The sequence below is a fragment of the Erinaceus europaeus genome, chromosome 5 (assembly GCF_950295315.1).
Source record: "Erinaceus europaeus chromosome 5, mEriEur2.1, whole genome shotgun sequence".
Lineage (NCBI taxonomy): Eukaryota > Metazoa > Chordata > Mammalia > Eulipotyphla > Erinaceidae > Erinaceus > Erinaceus europaeus.
In genome coordinates, this window is record NC_080166.1 from 86,379,117 (window position 1) to 86,398,931 (window position 19,815).

General features: G+C 37.9%; 1 protein-coding gene and 1 long non-coding RNA gene across 5 annotated transcripts in view; both read right to left on the bottom strand.

Moving 5' to 3' along the window:
- The window catches only part of LOC132538705 (uncharacterized), a 216,868-nt gene extending 208,446 nt beyond the window's left edge, over positions 1–8,422 (bottom strand). For both annotated transcript variants that reach the window (XR_009550060.1, XR_009550059.1), the window contains exons 1-2: positions 7,771–8,422; positions 995–1,076 (exon numbers count right to left, since the gene is read on the bottom strand). This is a non-coding gene — a long non-coding RNA (uncharacterized LOC132538705). The remainder of the gene's footprint in view (positions 1–994; positions 1,077–7,770) is intronic.
- A 1,212-nt stretch (positions 8,423–9,634) lies between these two features.
- Positions 9,635–19,815, bottom strand: part of METTL25 (methyltransferase like 25) — a 98,031-nt gene continuing 87,850 nt past the window's right edge. For 2 of the 3 annotated variants that reach the window (XM_007517198.3, XM_060191461.1), the window contains 4 exons: positions 16,478–16,571; positions 12,329–12,403; positions 11,550–11,621; positions 9,635–9,866 (listed from right to left, as the gene is read on the bottom strand). In XM_007517198.3, coding sequence (XP_007517260.1) covers positions 9,774–9,866; positions 11,550–11,621; positions 12,329–12,403; positions 16,478–16,571 — 334 coding nt within the window. In that variant the 3' untranslated portion in view covers positions 9,635–9,773. Of the gene's footprint in view, positions 9,867–11,549; positions 11,622–12,328; positions 12,404–16,477; positions 16,572–19,815 lie in introns of those variants that run through there. The other variant, XR_009549978.1, reaches the window with a different exon arrangement.

Below are 19,815 nucleotides of genomic sequence, written 5' to 3' on the forward strand. Positions count from 1 at the left end.
GCACCCTGGGGTTTGACAGGCATTTCTTCTCATATGTTAAGCACTTGAGGATCTCCTTAAAAAAATGCTCATTATGATTGACCACATCTGGGCAGACATAGGACATTTTTAAGATGTTCTCACATCATGCTGACCTGGTTGGTCTGTGGACAGCGTGCTTCATAAAAAGATCTTAAATTCACCTTGCTTGAAAAGAAATTACGCAGTTTCCTGCTTAATTGCTGTGCCCTATATTATTTCTAGAACTAGAAACTAGCCTTTGAATAAGACATCATGGCATTCGAATGGATTCCAATTTAAAAAGTAGTGCTACTGCACATTGGAATACTTCTTTATAGTTTCATCACTGTAGTCTTGAACAAGGCTAGCGAAGATAACAAAGGCACACATGCTCTCTAACTGTAATGCTGAATCTTAGTGTTGCTGGATGTCCATTCTTACCATCATAATGTGTGAACATTTCTCTGATGAGCTGTTTGGAACATTTGTTATAAAACCTTCAAATTTCTTCATAAACAGATGTCTTTTATTGTCTCTTGAAAGTATGGTGTATGAAATTGAAAAGTGCTTGCCAGCTAGTTATTCTCCTTAGATTAATTTTAGTACTTAAGATTTAGTAACCAAGATTTAATTTTACATTACAGTACATGAAAGTAAGTAAGCAGAAAGCTTCTTGGTTTTCTTTGATCTACATTATAGTACCCCACTATCGGTTCTGCAGTTCTTCCAAGTGTCCTCAGGTTGAAACTTTTAGATTTATATTGAGTAGTTCTAAATATACCTTATGAAATACTTAACAGACAATAAATAAAGGCTAAGTATTCAAGATACTATCTAAAGTATTAATGACAAAAATACATTATTTGGAGTGTCAATGGGGATTTCTTAAAATAACTGAATAATTTTTTAAGTTTGTAAACAGTGAGTTGAACCATCTTTTAGATGTGCTTCCTAGCAGAACATTTTCCTACATGAAATAAAAAAAGTTACTTACATGATTTTTATCCTTTTGTTTAGCTTTGAAAATAGTATAATACTGTTGTTCTTTGGCCCATCAAAATTTGGAGGCCTCAGAGCTAGACAAAAGAACAAAAGAAGTTTGTAAGCAGATACCAGATATTCAAAATATTATGCTTTCAACATAACAAATTCCTAGGGGGAAAGGAGAAAGGAACTATTCCCAAGTACTATGCCCTGAGTTTGTGTTCTTAAAGCTGCATTCCAATAAAATCGCTGGTCTGAGACTTGAGATAAGTGTGAAAGCATCCAGCTCAATACCCATTTCTGATGTTCAGTTAGCTTCTATTGGACTTTACATCTAATTCGATTGGAAAAATTGATATTCTGTTCTTTAAAATGTTATACTGAGTTGGCCAATTTCCTCCCTAAGATGGTATCTCTTTTTTGGTCCCTGAGGCAATTCACTGAGATAAATACAGCAACTAAAAATTCCCAGAGATGCAGCCAGTACCATCACTGGCCAGGTATAGGCTAAGTGGGGGAGGCTTTAAATCTCAGTTTCTTTGGTCACAGGTCAACCAGAGAAGATATTTCACAGAGCAGAATATTTCTTGAACGGTCTTCTTTAATGAAAACAAGCCATTCTACTAACCACATTTAAAAACAAGCCAAAGAGAATTATAATTATGGGGGAGAATCGGGCAGAAGTGAACAGACTAGGAAACACAGCTCATGGTTGAGTGTTGAGTGCTCAAGAAGACACTGTCTTTTTCCAACTCCCAAATGTCATTATTCAAATCTTAACTGTTAGTCTTTCCTGTCAATTCTGGTATCATTTATAGAGGAAATGTGGCATCACAAAACAATTCATCATGAGGGTGCATTTCCACACCTAGCAAGTTAAGTAGACTTCCAATAAGTCAGTCTTTACTTCATGATTTACTTTTAGAAATTCATTTTACCTATTTATCTACCTACTTATCTGATGGGTAAGAGACAGAAATTGAAGGTGGAGGGTAGAGAGTATAATGGTTATGCAAACAGATTCTCATGCCTGAGGCTCCATAAGCCAGGGTGAAATAGTGCTCTGGTAAGAAAAAAGAAAAGAAATTGAGATGCATGAAGGAGATGAAGAAGGAGAAAAAGAGATGTCTGCAGCACTACTTTACCTCTCTTGACTCTTCCCCTCTGCTAATAGGGACCAGGGGTTTGAACCTGGGTCGTTGAACATTGTAACACGAGAGCTCAACCGCCAGTCTTTATTTTATAAATAAAGCATTTAATATGCATGTATTAGAATGGCTGATTCACGTCTACTTTCCTATTATTCTTTTTTAAATATTTATTTTTTAATGAGACAGTCAGAAACATAGAACGATGCAGAAAAAGAAAGGTCACAGCACGGCTCTGCTTCAGCTTATGGTGGTGCTGGAGCATGAACCTGGGGCCTCAGTACCTCAGGCATGAAAGTTTTTTGCATAACCATTATGCCATCTCCTCAGCCCCTATTTCTAATTTGATATATATATATATATATATATATATATATATATATATATGGCATATTTAATGTTTTTCTTTTATTATCTTTTATGGGTGAGAATAAACATCAATATTACAGTTAGACCCAAAGAAAAGATATAAAAAGAATCCAAATTGAAAAGTAGAAAGCAAAATTATTACTACTTGTAGATGCATATTAATACACATAACAAATATAAAGTTTCCACTGAGAACTGTTAGAAGCAACATGCTAAATCATGAAAGTGGCAGGTTACAAAATCAATGCACACAAATCCGTGGCATTTTTTTGTATGAACCAAAGGAGAAAAACAAACAACAGTGGTCTTAGTTTAAGGGTAAATACACAGCAATGAATCATCTTGGATGGCTCTCTTAAGGAATCAAATTATATGAGATAAGCCAAAAGGAGGACTTGTTCTGGATGCCTTTCCTTGTAGGTGGAACTTAAGAAGCAAGGAAAGGGAAAACATACGGTCAAACTTGGGTTCAGTGTGGTATGTTCACCTACTAGAGAAAAGAGAGGCAGAGCCAGAGAAGGACCTCACTGGGGATGGGAGTGATTTGTAAACATCTATCACAGGGAGATGGGAAATTGTACCCGTGTGTCAACAACTGTACTGTAAACCATTATACCCCTAATAAAATGATTTGGAAAAACAAAAAGAAATAGAATCAATAGTCCAGAAGCCAATCCTCACATGTGTGTACTGCTGGCTTAGAATAGGGCCCAAGAGCATAAAATGGAGGAAACAAGTCTCCTTAGTGAGTGGTACTGGGAAACCTGTACTGTCACATGCAGAAGAATGAAACTGGATTTTTATCTCAGTCTCTGTATAAAAGTTAACTCAAAACAGGTCAATAATTTAAATATCAGACCAGAAACTAGAAATACATAGAAGACATACTCTTATGCAAATACTCAATAAAATATTATTGTGAAATAGAAAACCAGGAAACAAATTAAGTCCTTGGACTCTACCACAGAAATGGAGTTACTCAAGGTGGAATGAGGAGGGGAGAGATGAGGGGAAGGGAGTCCAACTGACTGTGGTTGAGGGGGTCCTGGTGCTTTGGCACTAAGTGTTGTGCAACAGCATCAACAGCAGCAAGATGAGGTATGGAGTTGTAGTCCCAATCATATAGTCTGTACACCAACTTTAAAGGGATAAACATTAAAAGTAGGGGGTGCTGGGTGGTGGCACATCCAGTTGAGTGCTCACATTATCATGCACAAGGGCCTGGGTTTGAGTCTCTGCTCCCTACTTGCAGAAGGAAGGCCTCATGAATGTTTAAGCAGGTCTGGAAGTGTCTGTTTCTCAATTTCTCTCTGTTCTATCCAATAAAAAGAAAGAAAGAGAGAAAGAGAGAGAGAGAGAGAGAGAGAGAGAGAGAGAAAGAAAGAAAGAAAGAAAGAAAGAAAGAAAAAAAGAAAGAAAGATGAGTGCCAAGAATAGTGGATTTATCTTGTGGGCACAATCCTCAGAGAAAGATCTGGTGGCAACTAATAAATAAATTAAAAGTAGACAAAGATATCAGAGGCATTAGCTTTATTCTAAAGCTTTTCTCTGGGTTGTACACATTTACAAAGACTTGAAGGCAACAATATTCTTGAAAGGCTGACTGAATGAAGTCCAGGAGATTTAAAGAAAATGTTTCCTAGTGGTTTGAGAGGTGGCACAGTGGACAGTAGTCTCTCAAGCATGAGGTCCTGAGATCAGTCCTCGGCAAAACATGTACCAGAGTGATGTCTGCTTCTTCCTCTCTCCTAATATCTTTCTCATAAATAAATTAAAAAAAGATTTAAAAAAAAGAAAAAAAGGAAATAAAGAAAATAAAATGTTTCCTACCACTTAGGGAAAGTGCCTTGCCACGCTCTGGGGCTGTGGTCTCTCTCTCAGTCTCTATTAGTATGAAAAACAGCATCCTGAAGGAGTCAGGCGGTTAAGCGCAGGTGGCACAAAGTGTAAGGACCTGGGTAAGAATCCCGGTTTGAGCCCCCCACTCCCCACCTGCAGGGGAATAACTTCACAGGTGGTGAAGCAGGTCTGCAGGTGTCTATCTTTCTCTCCCCCTCTCTACCCTCCCCTCCTCTCTCCATTTCTTTCTGTTGTATCCAACAATGATGCCATCAATAACAACAGAAATGATAACTATAACAATAAAACAAGGGCAACAAAAGTGAATAAATAAATATTAAAAAAGAAAAAGAGCATCCTGAGAGTGGTGAGACTACTTAAGCATGATGGTCCAGGCACCCCCCCCTCCATTGGAAATGTGTTCCCTTCTACTCTAGAAAACAAACAAATAAAACCTTAAAGGGTGAGATGAGCTACATTCTAAGAAAGCTAGAAAATAAAAAGCAATCAACTTAGTGCAGTCATCTAGTAAAAGATTAAATTATATTTCGGGGGGGGGTCTGGGTGATGGCCCACCGGGTTGAGTGCACATGTTACAATGCACAAGGGCTTGGGTTCAAGCCCTTGGTCCCTACCAGCAGGAAGAAAGCTTCACAAGTAGTGAAACAGGGCTGCAGGTGTCTGTCTGTTTCTTTTCCTCTCTCTGTCTTGATTTCTGGCTGTCTATGCAATAAATAAGAAAATTTTAAATATATATATTTCACGACACCCTTTTCTAGTACCTATGACTGTTAAAAGGAAAATAATATGTTATTGCTGTATTTTTCCTTCCTGCCTTCCTCTCTCATTCCCTCCCACCTTTCCTTCTTCTATCCCTTCTAGAGAAGGAAAAAAGGAGACTGTTGGGATATGAAAGTAATTAGCAGAATTGTTGGGATATGAACATAATTAGTATATGGCTGATGTCAGCCTCAATACTATGGACTTATGCAAACCCACAAGGGATTGTAGGCTTACAGAAAGTGATTTAAGGGAGTCGGGCGGCAGCACAGTGGGTTAAGCGCAGGTGGTGCAAGGACAGGTGTGAGGATCCTGGTTCGAGTCCCCGGCTCCCCACCTGCAGGGGAGTTGCTTCACAAGTGGTGAAGCAGGTCTACAGGTGTCTATCTTTCTCTTCCCCTCCTCTCGCCATTTCTCTTTGTCCTATCCAACTATAACTATAACAATAAAACAACAAGGGCAACAAAAGGGAATAAATATTTTTAAAAAATAAAGTGATTTAAGTGAGTGTCTGCTGGAGATAGTTCTGTTCCTGCTCTCACACTCTGTTCCTGCTGCCCTTGCCTGCTCTTCTTCTCCCCAGACTGCCAGGCCACTCGCCTACAGGACCTGAACATGTGTAGCAGAGGCTGGTACTAACTAGCTTATGGTCTCATGTCTCTGGCCCATGACTAGCAGATCTTTGCCCCTTTTGCTGTACCTAAATAACCACAACATAATAAACCTCCCATTTTATTTAAGCCCCAAAGCCACATAAAGTCTTTTATTTTTTAAATAACTGTAAGAGACCACAGCTGTTGTTAAAATTCGGAGGCTCCAGCTGGCCAGGCTAGCTTCACGGGCGGGTAACAGAGACGACCAGAGACATACGGCTGGGCAGGGAAGCTGTATTTCTTTATTCAGGAACAACTATTCATAAACTAAACCAAACTAATCACCAAATAGAACTCTGCTGTCTCTTTCTCGCAGCGGCGCCAAGAACTCTCTCTAACTCTGCAACTCTGGAACTCTGTCGGGGTTCCCAGGGGCGGGGCCAAGCAGGCCCTGGAAACTAACTGGACTGATCCAATTCTCTTGGCGGGGGAGAGCTAGAACAAACCAATGTAAAGCATACAACACACAGCACTGGCACTTCCTTCAATGCAGTGGGGGAAACACACATGGCAAAGTAGCACATTATCTAAATGAGGGATTTCACCAGCCCAATGCATTACTTTTATTAACCACAACAGCTAGAGCCACAAATCAAAGAATGATCTTCAGATGCACATAATGTGGAGTCTTTTGCTAAGTCTCCATGATGCTACCTATAATCACTTAACCGTAAATTATCCTAGAAATTAGTACTGATCTTAAAACAATCATCTCAGCAAGAAAACTACTGTAAAAACTTAACTATAGCACTTGAGATAATGCTTTCCATCCATCCAATAATCAACTTCCATTTAGATGTGGACAATTCCCCAAATTTTGAATGGGGATGGTAAAATCTATAGGTTGCTTAATTAGAACTTAAGCCATATTTTCACCTACAAAAATCAATGCTAAGTTCTCATTTTTATTCCTCTAAGGCATTGAGAAGAAATAATACTGGTTTTTCTATTAAGTCAGAAATGAGGCACTTTACACAGACATCTGCAACCATTTACATCACGAAACAGGTGTTGTGTCTAAGAACAGAGACCCCTTTGCCTAAAAAACATTTGTTTATTAAAGAAAAAAAAAGTAAAAGAAAATCAAAAAACTATAAAGGGTTAGGAAAGAGCTCACTTGGATAGTGCACTGCTTTTCTATGTGCATCATAAAGGTTCAAGTCATACCCTTACATCATTGAAGGATGCTTCAGTGTCTCTCATAATCTCTCTGCCTCTGGAACCCCACTTCCCCAGAGCCTGCCCCACTAGGGAAAGAGACAGGCTAGAAGTATGGATTGACCTGCCAACACCCATGTTCAGCAGGGAAGCAATTACAGAAGCCAGACCTTCCACCTTCTGCACCTCATAATGACCCTGGGTCCATACTCCCTGAGGGATAAAGAATAGGAAAGCTATCATGGGATGGGAGGGGATATGGACTTCTGGTGGTGGGAATTGTATGGAATCGTACCCCTCTTATCCTATGGTCTTGTCAATATTTCCATTTTATAAGTAAAAAAAAGAAAAAGAAAAAGAAAGAAAGGAAGGAGAGATGGAGAGACCGGATGAACACCAGGGGAGTCTGTAAATCAAGAAGTGACTCCGTTGCTTGCTTCTGGACATCCCCATATATTGCTTTTTTAATTTTTTAAATTTTTTTACTGGGGGAATCAATGGCTTACAGTAAAGAGTAAGTACTATTGTTAGTACAAGTGTGAAATTTCTTAGTTTTCTGCAAGACATTCTACCCCCCGTGTCCCCCCTCCACCATTATACACCAGGAACTAAAAGCCCTCCAGCTTCCCCTCCCCGAGTCCTTTACTTTGGCGCAATACACCCATTTACTAATGTATATCAGACAATTTTCTCACCTTGGCAATGTGTTCAGGATATTAGGGTTCACTTTAACATCGATACCTTGCTATAGATACCAAACTTAAAACTATAATGTCATAAGCCTTTCCAAATCCCATTCTGTTACCCTCAATAAACTGCTTGAGCTGAGTTTTCCTCACCTTATAAATAACCTCTCCTGACTTCCTTCTTGATGCCAGTCAAGACTATAAAGGCAGAGACTTCTAGTATGGTTGTTAGCTCTATAGTTAAGTGCTGCTTCAATATCAGGTGGTCTGGCCATAAGTGCAGACATTGGAGGAGTTCAGGAAGATGTATACATACCTTTAATCTTCATGACAACCTTGTGAGTAAAATCTGTTCTTTCATTCTGCTTAAGATGAGGAGATAGAGATGCTGAAAAGTTAGCTGACTAATCCATCTAACAATACAATACAGTTTACCTAACGTGAGTATAAACTATGGCACTCAATTACTGAGGCCTTCTTTGCCGTTATCTCTATCAATTTAAAACACTCTCAAGAGTCCTTTGCCTTGGCCCTCTTAGTTCTGAGCCCCCTAACAACTATGAATAGTCTATATTTTTTTTTTCTGGTTTGTCTGTATTCCTCACTAAACTATGAATTTTTGAGGACAGAACTGCATATTGTATCTCCATAATGCCAGTGCTTTTCATAATCTCTGACAGTTGGAAAACATTCATTTGAAAAATGTGTTTTTTAAATGAGTATTAACAAAATACTTTACACTGGAAGTCTGAGGCATTTAGAGCTTTATTTAACCCCACCTCAAAACTGTCAGAACTTTAAAAAAAAAAAACAACTGTCAGAACTGATGTTCCTACCAATTTTTAGCTCAAACACAACTGAGTTCTTAAATAACATGTTTTATGAAATGAGAGTCTACAAAGACTGTAGTAGGGATTATGTCCTTAAATCATTGTTCTATCAAAGTACTGCATTTCTTTGTGTTTTTGTTATTGTTGTTGTCTTGTTATTATTGTTGAAATATTACTATTTCACCGTAATCATAAAGGTCATTTCATGAAGACTAGCTGGTTAAATAGTTGTCTCTGATGAATAAAAATGAAAAACATTAATTGACAAATGCATCTGCTGAGAGTATATTTAAAATACACAAAAGGTACTATAAGGTTTCCTTGATATTAATATATACTCCTTTATACTTTATACTAGTAAAAAGTATAAACTTTATACTTCTAGGTTATTTTTTCTTTGCTCCTGATAATATAGTAAATCTTTTAAATGTGAAGGAGAATACAAATTATCTGTTCAGCAACAATTATTTTTACTATACTTTCACCCTTTACCTGTTTTTAAGTTAATAAAAAGCAATGTATGGAGGCTGGGTGCCCCAAGTTAAGTGCACATAGTGTGAAACACAAGGACCAGCACAAGGATCCTGTTTCAAGCCCCTGACTCCCCACCTGCAGAGGGATTCCTTTGCAAGTGGTGAAGCAGGTCTACAGGTGTCTTTCTCTCCCCGTCTTCCCCTCCTCTCTCAAATTTTCTTTGTCCTATCCAATAACAACAACAATAACAGCAACAATAATGGAAAAATAAATAAAGCAATGCATGGGGACTGGGTGGTGGCCCACCTGGTAGAGAGCACATGTCACTATGTACAAGAACCTGGGTTCAATCTCCTGGTCCCCAACACCTGCAAGGGGAAGCTTCACAAGCAGTGAAGCAGTGCTACAAGTTTCACTTGCTCCCTATCTCCCTCCTCTTTCTTTATTTCTGTGTTGCTATTTAAAAAGGGGGGAGGGGGCAGCAAGCCCAGTAATAACCTTGGTGGTCAAAAAAGTAAAAAACAGACAAACAAAAATTGTTATGAATCAAGTTCTAAGGATCTAAAATACTGAGCAGGAAGCAAGGCTCAGATGATAGTATCCTACTGGCTTACTAATTTAGGAATGTAGATTAATCCTTTATAATATGTTCACAGTCAGTCATTTCATTAGTGTAGTTTTGACAATGGAAAATGTATTATGGCATTCTGATATTAGCTGTTATTTTCTGTTTATTTAAAATATGTAGCAAAGGTGTTCCAATATTTACAGGAAATGGCATAGTACTTAGAAAAACAGTATTAGCAACAGGTTCCCCAAATAGATGTTTCTATTAACTTGCTTCAATTGAAATCATTGCTGTTTCTTCAGAGCAATAACAGCATAACATCTGGGAGATTTCACAGGATCGAACAACTTCACAAGTGCAGACCATGCAATATCTTCCTGCAAATTGATAAGTGATTTAAACATTCAGCCATTTGTTCAGGGCAAAAGATACATGAGTCGGATCACATACTGTAACATAAAAATGGTGGAAAAGCAAACTATAAAATAATATACCTCTTTGTTGAATAAAACTTAACATCCACAAGTTCACCATAGGGGTGAGTGTGAGAAAATGTTTAAATGCAACCACATAACAAAGTGAGCCACAAGGTTATTCTTTGATGGGAGTCTGGAGAATTGGAAATGACTAAGCGATGATTGGGTATTACTTAAATTATCATATTTGTTTAATGATATGGAAAAGTATTTGTTTAATGATATGGAAAAATTCTAAATAAAATAGATGAAATGAGTTAGATGCAAAAGGACACTGACAAATTCATTCCAGTTTTAACATAAGTATACACCATGTACCATGCATATACATGCAGCACACATATGTAAGAGAAAACAAGGAAACATACCAAAACCTTAACAGTTAATGCTAAAGGGTGGAATTAAAAGCTGTTTTGAATTTTCTTTTATTTATTCTTCATTTTAAATTTCAAATATAGATGTATATTACCTTTATAATAAAACATTCAAAATATCAGCACATTAACATCTATGATTTCCAACACTTCATTACTAATTTATCAGTATCTGCTCACACTCTTGTCTATATATTTTATTTAGGTCAACAGAAGTTGCTTTGCAAAGGGGCATGCTGGCCTGGGGAGAAAGCATGATAATTATGTAAATAATTTCCATGCAGAAGGCTCTAAGATCAAAGGTGAGCAGAGTTCTGGCTAAAATAAATCTTAAAAAAAAAAAAAAAAAAGAAAGAAAAGGGAAAAGCTAAGTACCTACTTAAATTAGCCTAGTTATGTGATCTATCAACATGGGAACCAATGCTTCCCAGTGATTTTGAGTTAGCTGGTAACTTAGCAAAGTAGTTAGTTATCCAGGTATTTTAAAATTGCCGTTCACCATAATAACACACATTAAAATAAAAGCAAACATTTATTAAAATCCATTTGTTCCAATTAGCATGTTGAAATAGAAAGCAAAGTTCTCTATATGATGAAACAACATTATTACAATAAAGGGTTTGTATGAAGTAGGAAAATAAGACTATATTTACACATGCGTTTAATTTAAACAACCCAAAAGCCTCATTTTGATCATAGCTCAAAGTGTGCAAAAACTTTTTTTTTCCCAAAGATAATAAAAAACATAGATTTTTTTTCATGAACATAGATACAACAATACTGTGAAAGAGCAGAAGTAATTTCTAATGTTCAGAAAGAAATATCCATACTGAAAGGGAATATATGTTCAAAAGTCCTAAAGCAAATTACAAAATGGAGTGTATATATGATAACTTTTGTCTGGTAGTTATCGATCTCAGCTACACAATCTGACATGTATAATGACTTGTGTTCACTGCCTACTGTACAGTAATCACCACATAATTAAAAGAAGTTAAACTTTATTATAGGCAGCTTTGCTGAAAACATCTGCTCTACATGTGTTTATGCTTAAAAAGAGATGGAATGAACTTTTACACTTGCGAAATATAATGAGAAAAATAATCTTACTAGTTTTATTTGAAAAAAAACTTATGTTTGATATAAGTGGATCCATATTACTGGACTTAATAAAGACATCTGCTGTGTATATGAAAATGACATGATTTACCTGCTCTTTCAGGTAGCAAAGTCGGTCCAGAAGGATCAATGTTTCTACACAAGAAGCCAGGATGACTTTCAACTAAAAGAAAGAATAAGAGGATGAGTAAAACGATACTTTCAAAAGGATTAACAACATTTACATTTAAGAAAATGTAGCTACAGACATATATTTCAGATTTTATTTATTTATTAATGAGAAAGATAGGAGAGAAAGAACCAGACATCACTCTGGTACATGTGCTGTGCTGCCAGGGATTGAACTCAGAACCTCATGTTTGAGAGTCCAATGCTCTATGCACCTCCCAAACTGTCAGACACTTATATAAGGTCAAATACCACCCCCACAAAATGTACACTTTCAGAAAGTGAATACTACAGAGATCAAAAGTTTTTCTTTAACAATAATAGGAAAAGAATGTCACTTTGAGTCACTTTGAGGTAGAATCCAAAAGCAATCATACATATCTGAAAGAAAGCTTTTAAAGGGCTACTAAGAATGAAATTCATTAAAAGGAATGCATGTGAAGTAGCTGCACTGAGACCAATAAGTGTTCAAAGGACTTCATTCCATGCATTTATAATGTACATTCAGAGAGATCTACCATATGTTCACTTTATTACATTACTGACACATTACTAATATAGTTCTGAAATAGGAAATGACTCCCAAACTTTTTTCTTTTCCTACAATAAGGGGAAAACAACATAGACTGATTGGTTTCATAATCAAGTTCAGTAAGAACCTAGCAACATATCCAGTTTAATGTGTTTAATTCTGTGATTTACCATGTTAAAAGCTTCCAGCTCATTCATTCTAGGCTTATACTTCTCATAGTAGTCCATTATAGTTTTTTCTGGCAGCTTCAAGAAAAACAAGCAAACAAAGAAACAAAAACACAACAATTCACAATAGTTAACATTTTTTCCTTATCAAATACTGAAATAAAATAAATAACAATTTATAACTAGCTTAGGCACCTGATAAGGCTCTAAGGATATTCATCAATCAAATCAATAAAACTCTTAATTCTTCTACCATGATCTGTATCATTCAGCATGTCACAAACAGAATCATAAGTAACATACTATCAATATCACTTAATTTCATCCAGCAGTGACTCAATATTTATTTTCAATTGTTTCTGTGCTAGGAATGCACAGAAAGAGTTCAGAAAACAGTTAAACAAATACATTGGACTGTTATGAACCATTAACTCTGTTTTGTAATCACAGTACCTCCCCCCCCCCCATTTTGTAATCACAGTACCGCCCAGGCCCCAGAGTTGGAGTCTTGCACATTTGCAATTCCATCACTCAGTACTGCTCTTTTTATTCAGGTAGAGACAGGGGGATCATGAGACAGAGCCACCAGAGTACTGAAGCTTCTCCTTGTTCCACTGTACCTCCCAGGTGGTGCCAGGGCTTCAGCCTGCATAGCACACGTAGAAAGAGAAGCACCTGACCCAGTGAAATACCTTTCTGGCTCCCATGATACTACCATTCAAAACAGAAAAAAAAAAAAAAAAAAGAGGCTCATTTATTTTAGAGAGAGAGGAGGTAGAATAAGAGAGAGTGAGAGAAAGAAGAGCAGTGCTCAGGGCTTGCATGTGGTAGTGCCAGGAATTGAACCTGGGACCCCTGGACTCTCAGACATACAAGTTTGGTATACTACTGCTGCACACTTTCCCAGCATCCAATGATAGCCTCTTAAAGTCTGTTGTACAATAACACAGTCAGAATTTTGACAGCAACAAAATAAAAGTAAAACCATTGGCATCATCGCAATAGTCCGCATGTTAAATTCTGGTTTAGTCACAGCCACCCTTCCCTGTCAACTCTTCCTTCTCCTTAACTTTCAGCTGAGACTGATGTGTTCTCTACATTTTTAGCATCATTTTAAATTTTAGCTTTTTGGAAGTATTACATAAACAGAAACATACAGTTTATAACTTTTCTGGACCTTTTTTATTTTTTTGCTACTCAGCATGATTTTTATAGGGATTCTTCCAGGTTACTGCCTGTATCAATAGTCTTCTTTTTCTATTGAATTTTTAAAAAATTGTTGTAGGGGACCAGGCGGTGGCGCACCTGGTTAAGTGCACATGCTACAGTGCACAAGGACCCGGGTTCAAGCCCCTGATCCCCACCTGCAGGGGGAAAGCTTCAATAGTGGTGAAGCAGGGCTGCAGGTGTCTCTCTGTCTCTCTCCATCTCTATCTTCCCTTCCCCTCAATTTCTCTCTGTCTCTATCCAACAAAAAATAAAGTTAAAAAAGATCACTAAAAAAATATTTTAAAAAAATTGTTGTAGGGTTTTCTACAATTCTTTTTAACCATTCATTTGTTGAAGAAGTCATATTTGGACAGCATAATGGTTCTGCAAAAGATTTTCTTTTTTTTAATTTTTATTTATAAAATGGAAATATTGATAAGAACATAGGAGAAGAGGGGTACAATTCCACCTAATTCCCACCACCAGAATTCCATATCCAATCCCCTCCCTTGACAGCTTTCTTATTCTTTATCTCTCTGGGAGTATGGACCCAGGATCATTATGGGGTGCAGAAGGTGGAAGGTCTGGCTACTGTAATTGCTTACAAACTTTTTAATGCATCAACCATAGTTCTGAGTATATATTTCTTCAATCTAAGGACTTAAAATTTCAAATTGGTAATCAGATTGAATTTTGACAGTGGGCTCAAATTGTTAATACAATTTTAATAATGAACTTAATAATGAAATATTAAATCTCCTAAAAGCTTAGACCAGGGAAAACAGAAGCAAAAGATTTTCATGCCTGAGGCTCTAAGGTCCCTGGTTCAATCCCCAGCAGCACCATAAGCCAGAGCTGAGCTCTGTGTGTGTTTGTGTGAATAACTCTTTGAACGTTCCTAGCCCATGGAGCAATCCCAGCTAGTGAACCCTCAGCGCTGAGTTCCCCTGTATGTGTGTCTTGTGTGTCTGTGTGAATAAATCTTTGAACGTTCCTAGCCCAGGGAGCCGTCCCAGCTAGTAAATCCTAAGTGCTGAGTTCCCCTGTATGAGTGAGACTTTGTGTGCTTGTGTGAATAAATCTTTGAACATCTTTACTCTGTCCGTGTCTGTCTTGGTTCGCAGTCGGGCTTGGTCAGTGGCTTCCTAACAGTTAATACATTTCTAATAATGACTTTTTATTGAAAATATTAAATCACCTATAATCTTAGACCAGGGAGATCAGAAGTAACTGGTCTTGTCAGCATACAAGATACAGCTATTTGAAAATAACATTAAATAACATAAGTCATGGTAAGGTCTTATATGGTACAGTAAATCTTTATAAATCAACTAAGATATGTCTCCTCTTGTTAAATAAAACAAGAGGAATATTAATTTCAGTGACTAAATAAAAATTGCAAGAATAATTCCCATTGTATTATTATAAGTACATATACTGAATCAGGACAACAAAAACCAGTACTACTTAATAAGCATTTACTATGTACAAATGCTGTGCTTGGCATTTATGTATAATACTTCATCTCATCTTTCTTAAAACCTACACTGTAGGAATGACTTTTTGATATCCATTTTATGGGTGCAAAAACTGATTAGTGCCAGTCTATCTACTTCAAATTATAAAACAGCTGGGAAGATTTAGCGAAATAAATAAAAATATACTTTTGCCTTGATATGACTTAGTAATAATTCATGCTACTTTTCTCTCTTAAGACATCCATTTCATTCCATTATCCTTACTGTTTAAATTTCTATTAACAGTCAGTTCAAGATACCAGAGAGGTCCAGGATCAACACTAACAGTTTAGTTAGTAACTCAACTGGATCATGTTGATTATTATTATCTTTCTTAGGTATTAGAATATTTATTTCTGATGGTCCGGGAGGAGGCACAGTGGATAAAACATTAGCCTCTCAAGCATGAGGTCCTGAGCTCAATCCCCTGCAGCACATATACCAGAGTGATGTCTGGTGTTCTCTCTCTCTCTCTCTCTCCTCCTCCTTCTAACTTCCTCATTAATAAATAAATAAACTCTTAAAAAAAAAAGAGTATTTATTTCTGCTGGTCAACTAGCTTACGTTTTTGTCTTCAACAAGACAAGCCTGACCCTCTACAGTACTATTATCACTTTACAGGACTTTCTTATTCAAAGACATTTTACTTATGACCTTAAATTTAAATCAGTTATATAACTAATTAAAATTATAATTAGTTATATCAATTAATCTTTAACTATCTTATTTTGTTTATAAACTCCACCTGTTGTGTTATATAGCTATTTACCTCCATTTTGATTTTATAATGAGCAATTTTTACCTGAATCTAGATAAAGAATCTCTCTCTCTTTTTTTTTTTTTTCCTCCAGGGTTATTGCTGGGCTCAGTGCCTGCACCATGAATCCACTGCTCCTGGAGGCCATTTTTCCCCCTTTCGTTGCCATTGTTGTAGCCTCGTTGTGGTTATTATTATTGCCATTGTTGATGTTGTTGGATAGGACAGAGAGAAATGGAGAGAGGAGAGGAAAACAGAGAGGGGGAGAGAAAGACAGACACCTGCAGACCTGCTTCACCGCCTGTGAAGCGATTCCCCTGCAGGTGGGGAGCCGGGGGCTCGAACGGGGATCCTTACGCCAGTCCTTGCGTGGGTCCTTGCGCTTTGCACCACATGCGCTTAACCCACTGCGCCACCGCACGACCCCCAAGAATCTCTTTTCAGGTGAATCTCTTTTCAGGTGAATGATAGTCAACAATACACTGTAGACTATACACTGTGAATTTAAAAAAAAGTAAAGAGAGCTTGGCTTCTATGTAATTTTTTTATTTATTCTATGTATTTTTCACAACAGAAAAAAACAGAAAACAAATACTTCTGGATTACCTCAGTTAATTACCCTGGAGAAATTATCTTCCTTATGAAAACAATGAGCAACCATGTACTGACCTTGGACTCATCCAATCCAAGCTTCTTTAGAGACTTTCTAACATAATCCAAAAATGAAGAGGACTTGGAATATATTTTACCAATATGCTGATCACTGAAAAACAAAATTGAATCACTTTTTTAGCTTTTTTTTTATTTACATATGATTCTAAATTCTATCAAAAATTTTCTCAAATACCTTCTCTGTCCATATGGCACATGTTTTAGATGTGATGGAAACATACTGATATCTTTGTGAATGTATTCTCTTATTTATGACTATTAGGACAGAAAGAATTTTACAGAGAAGGAGGAAACAGCGAGTACGGATACAGAGACAACTGCTGCATTGCTTCACTGCTTGTGAAGCTTCCCCCTCTGCAAGTGTTGACCATCTGAATCTGGGTCTGTGCTCATGCTAACATGTCCATTCAATCATGTGTTCCACCACACGGTGCCATTTGTGAATATTTCAAAGTTACTTATTATATGTATTTAGTGAATACTTCCAAAATAAAAGCTGTGAAACATAATATTATGAAGCTAATACCATGACAAAAAATCTGGAAACTCAGAAATAGACTGGGAATATGGATCAAAATGCCAATGCCCATGTCCAGCAGAGAAGCAATTATAGAGAAGTCAGACTTTCCACATTCTGCACCCCATAATGATAAAGGGATAAAGAAAAGAGAAGCTTCCAATGGAGAGGATGAGATACTGAACTATGGTAGTGGGAATTGTATGGAATTGTACCTCCCTAACCCCCCCCAAATAATAAATAAATAAATTTTAAAAATTAAACATCAAGGGAAAAAAGTCCAATTTTATTTTTTTGAGGAGTATCTTTATTATTTTTTTTATTTATAAAAAGGAAACACTGACAAAACCATAGGATAATAGGGGTACAACTCCACACAATTCCCACCACCAGAACTCTGTATCTCATCCACTCCCGATAGCTTTCCTATTCTTTAACCCTCTGGGAGTATTGACCCAAGGTCCTTGTGGGATGCAGAAGGTGGAAGGTCTGGCTTCTGTAATTGCTTCCCCGCTGAACATGGGCATTGACAGTTTGATCCATACTCCCAGCCTTCCTCTCTCCATAGTGGGGCAGAAAAAAAGCCCAATTTTAAAAGGGAACTATGGAACTCTTTAAATTTCTATTATAGGAAGAGACCTCCGGAGCCAGGGCTACAGAGTAACAGCAGCTACCTTTCCTCTCCTCTCCACAATCAACTAGGAATATCAAAGGAGACAACTGGGGACCACAACAAGACAGGATTAGAACTTCTTTGGGAACCCACCATATCACCAGAGCATCCAGAGACCACAACTCTGCCCAGAACTCCAGCTCTACCCAGTTCAGAAACTTCTCTAAAGAACCAGGAATATCAAAGATCACCTGAGACTGCAACAAGACAAGGCTGGGACTACTTTGGGAACCCAACAAGTCACTGGTGAGTGAAAACACCTGTGGCTTGTGGACAGAGACGCACCTAAAGAGAGATTCCTGGGGCTAAAGCCCATATCTACTCCTGAGTGATTGGTAACAGTCTGTAAGTTTTCGAGTTGAGGAGCCACCTCCAGTCTGTTTTAACCATGAAGAATACTGCTGAAGGGAGGAGAGGACTCCCCTAAGACTCACCAAATGCAACTGTGAGTCTCCACTGCTACTGCCCTCAGAGACTGGAGCAGCAGGTGGAAGGCCCTGTGCTGACATCAGGAGGCAGAGAACTGACCAGGAAACTTAGAAGAAGATCTATACCTCAGTGGCCTAGCAGTGGGACTGTGTGGTGGGAGCCTTTCCACATTGTTCTCCTGATGAGAACATGGTAAATAACTGCCTCAGAACCTACAGACTATAAATGGGACTTGTTTAGAAACTCACAGGGCCCAACAGCGCTGCCCCGGCTTGGCAAAGAAACTGAATTGAGGCTGGAACTTTGGATCCTTGGGGTGTGAGAGCCTCTTTGCATAACCACTGTATTGTCCTCCCCCACCACACTTGGTCAGGAGTGAGGGATTAAGGGATTAAGCTAAAAAACATACTTGTAGGTAAAAAGCCCTCAGGTTCCCATAGCCTACATGGAAGAAAAAGGACCAAAGAGGTTTTAACAGCCACTGTGCTTCAACTCAGGGATTGAGATAATGGTGAAACCAACAAGAAGAAATATTGGAGAAATGAACCAGGACAAAAGCTCAGCTAAGCCCCTGCCTCCAAAGGTACATAAGGCATATAAGAATGAAGTCAATATACAAACACTAATTAAGGAATTAGTCATAGGAGTGAGGAGTTTGAAAGAAATATCAACAGAAGTGTGGAGACAACAAATGAGATTCTGAAAGAAAACACTATCTTGAGGTAATCAGACAGCTGAAATAACTGAGCTAAGAACACAACTAACTGAACAAGCTAAAACAGTATCAGAATAGGGTAACAAAATAGCTGAGCAACAGAAAACAGCAGGGGGGAAAGAGAATAAAATAAATTAGGCAGAAAACAGAATTAGCAAGATTGAAGACTAATTAGAGAAAACTAAGAAAGTAAGAGATCTCAAAAGTAGATTAAGCAATACTGAAAACAACAACAGAGACATATGGGATGACTTTAAAAGAAAAAATATACGATACTTCCGGAGGCGGAGCAGCAGATGGCTTTCTCTCCTCTCCTCTCCTGGATCAACTAGGAATACCAAATGAGACCACCCGGGACCGAAACAAGACAGGACTAGAATGACCACAGGAACCCACTAAATCACTGGTGAGTACAAACACGTGTGGCTGGTGACAGGAGAGAGGAGCCTAAGGAGAGGTTAAATGACTGCTAATAGTTCAGCAATTTATCAGCTGAGACACCACCTCCAGTCTGCTCCACCAAAAAGGGGACAGCTGAAGGGAGGAGAGGACTCACCAGAGACTGACCAAGTGCAACTCTGAGTCTCCATTGCTACTACCCTCAGAATCTGGAGCAGCGACAGGAAGGGACACCAGGGGACAGATATCTAACCAGGAAACTCAGGAGAAGACCTATAACTCAGTGGCATAGCTGAGGGCTGTGAAAATTTCTCTGCATAACCACTGGATTATCTCTGGCACACCCTGCTTTATCTCTTGGTCAGGAGTCAGTGATTAAGCTAAGAAGCCTATTGATACTTTAAAAGCCCTCAGGCTCCCGCAGCCTACAGGAAAGAAAAAAAAAAAGAGGCTTTTAAACCACTGAACTCCAACTCAGGGATTGAAACAACTGCTAATTTCCACCACTGTAAACCCTTTAATTAACTTACTTAGACACAAGTCAATCCAGGCAATAGTGATCAATAATTTGAAAATTACTGATAAAGGAAACTCATATTGGA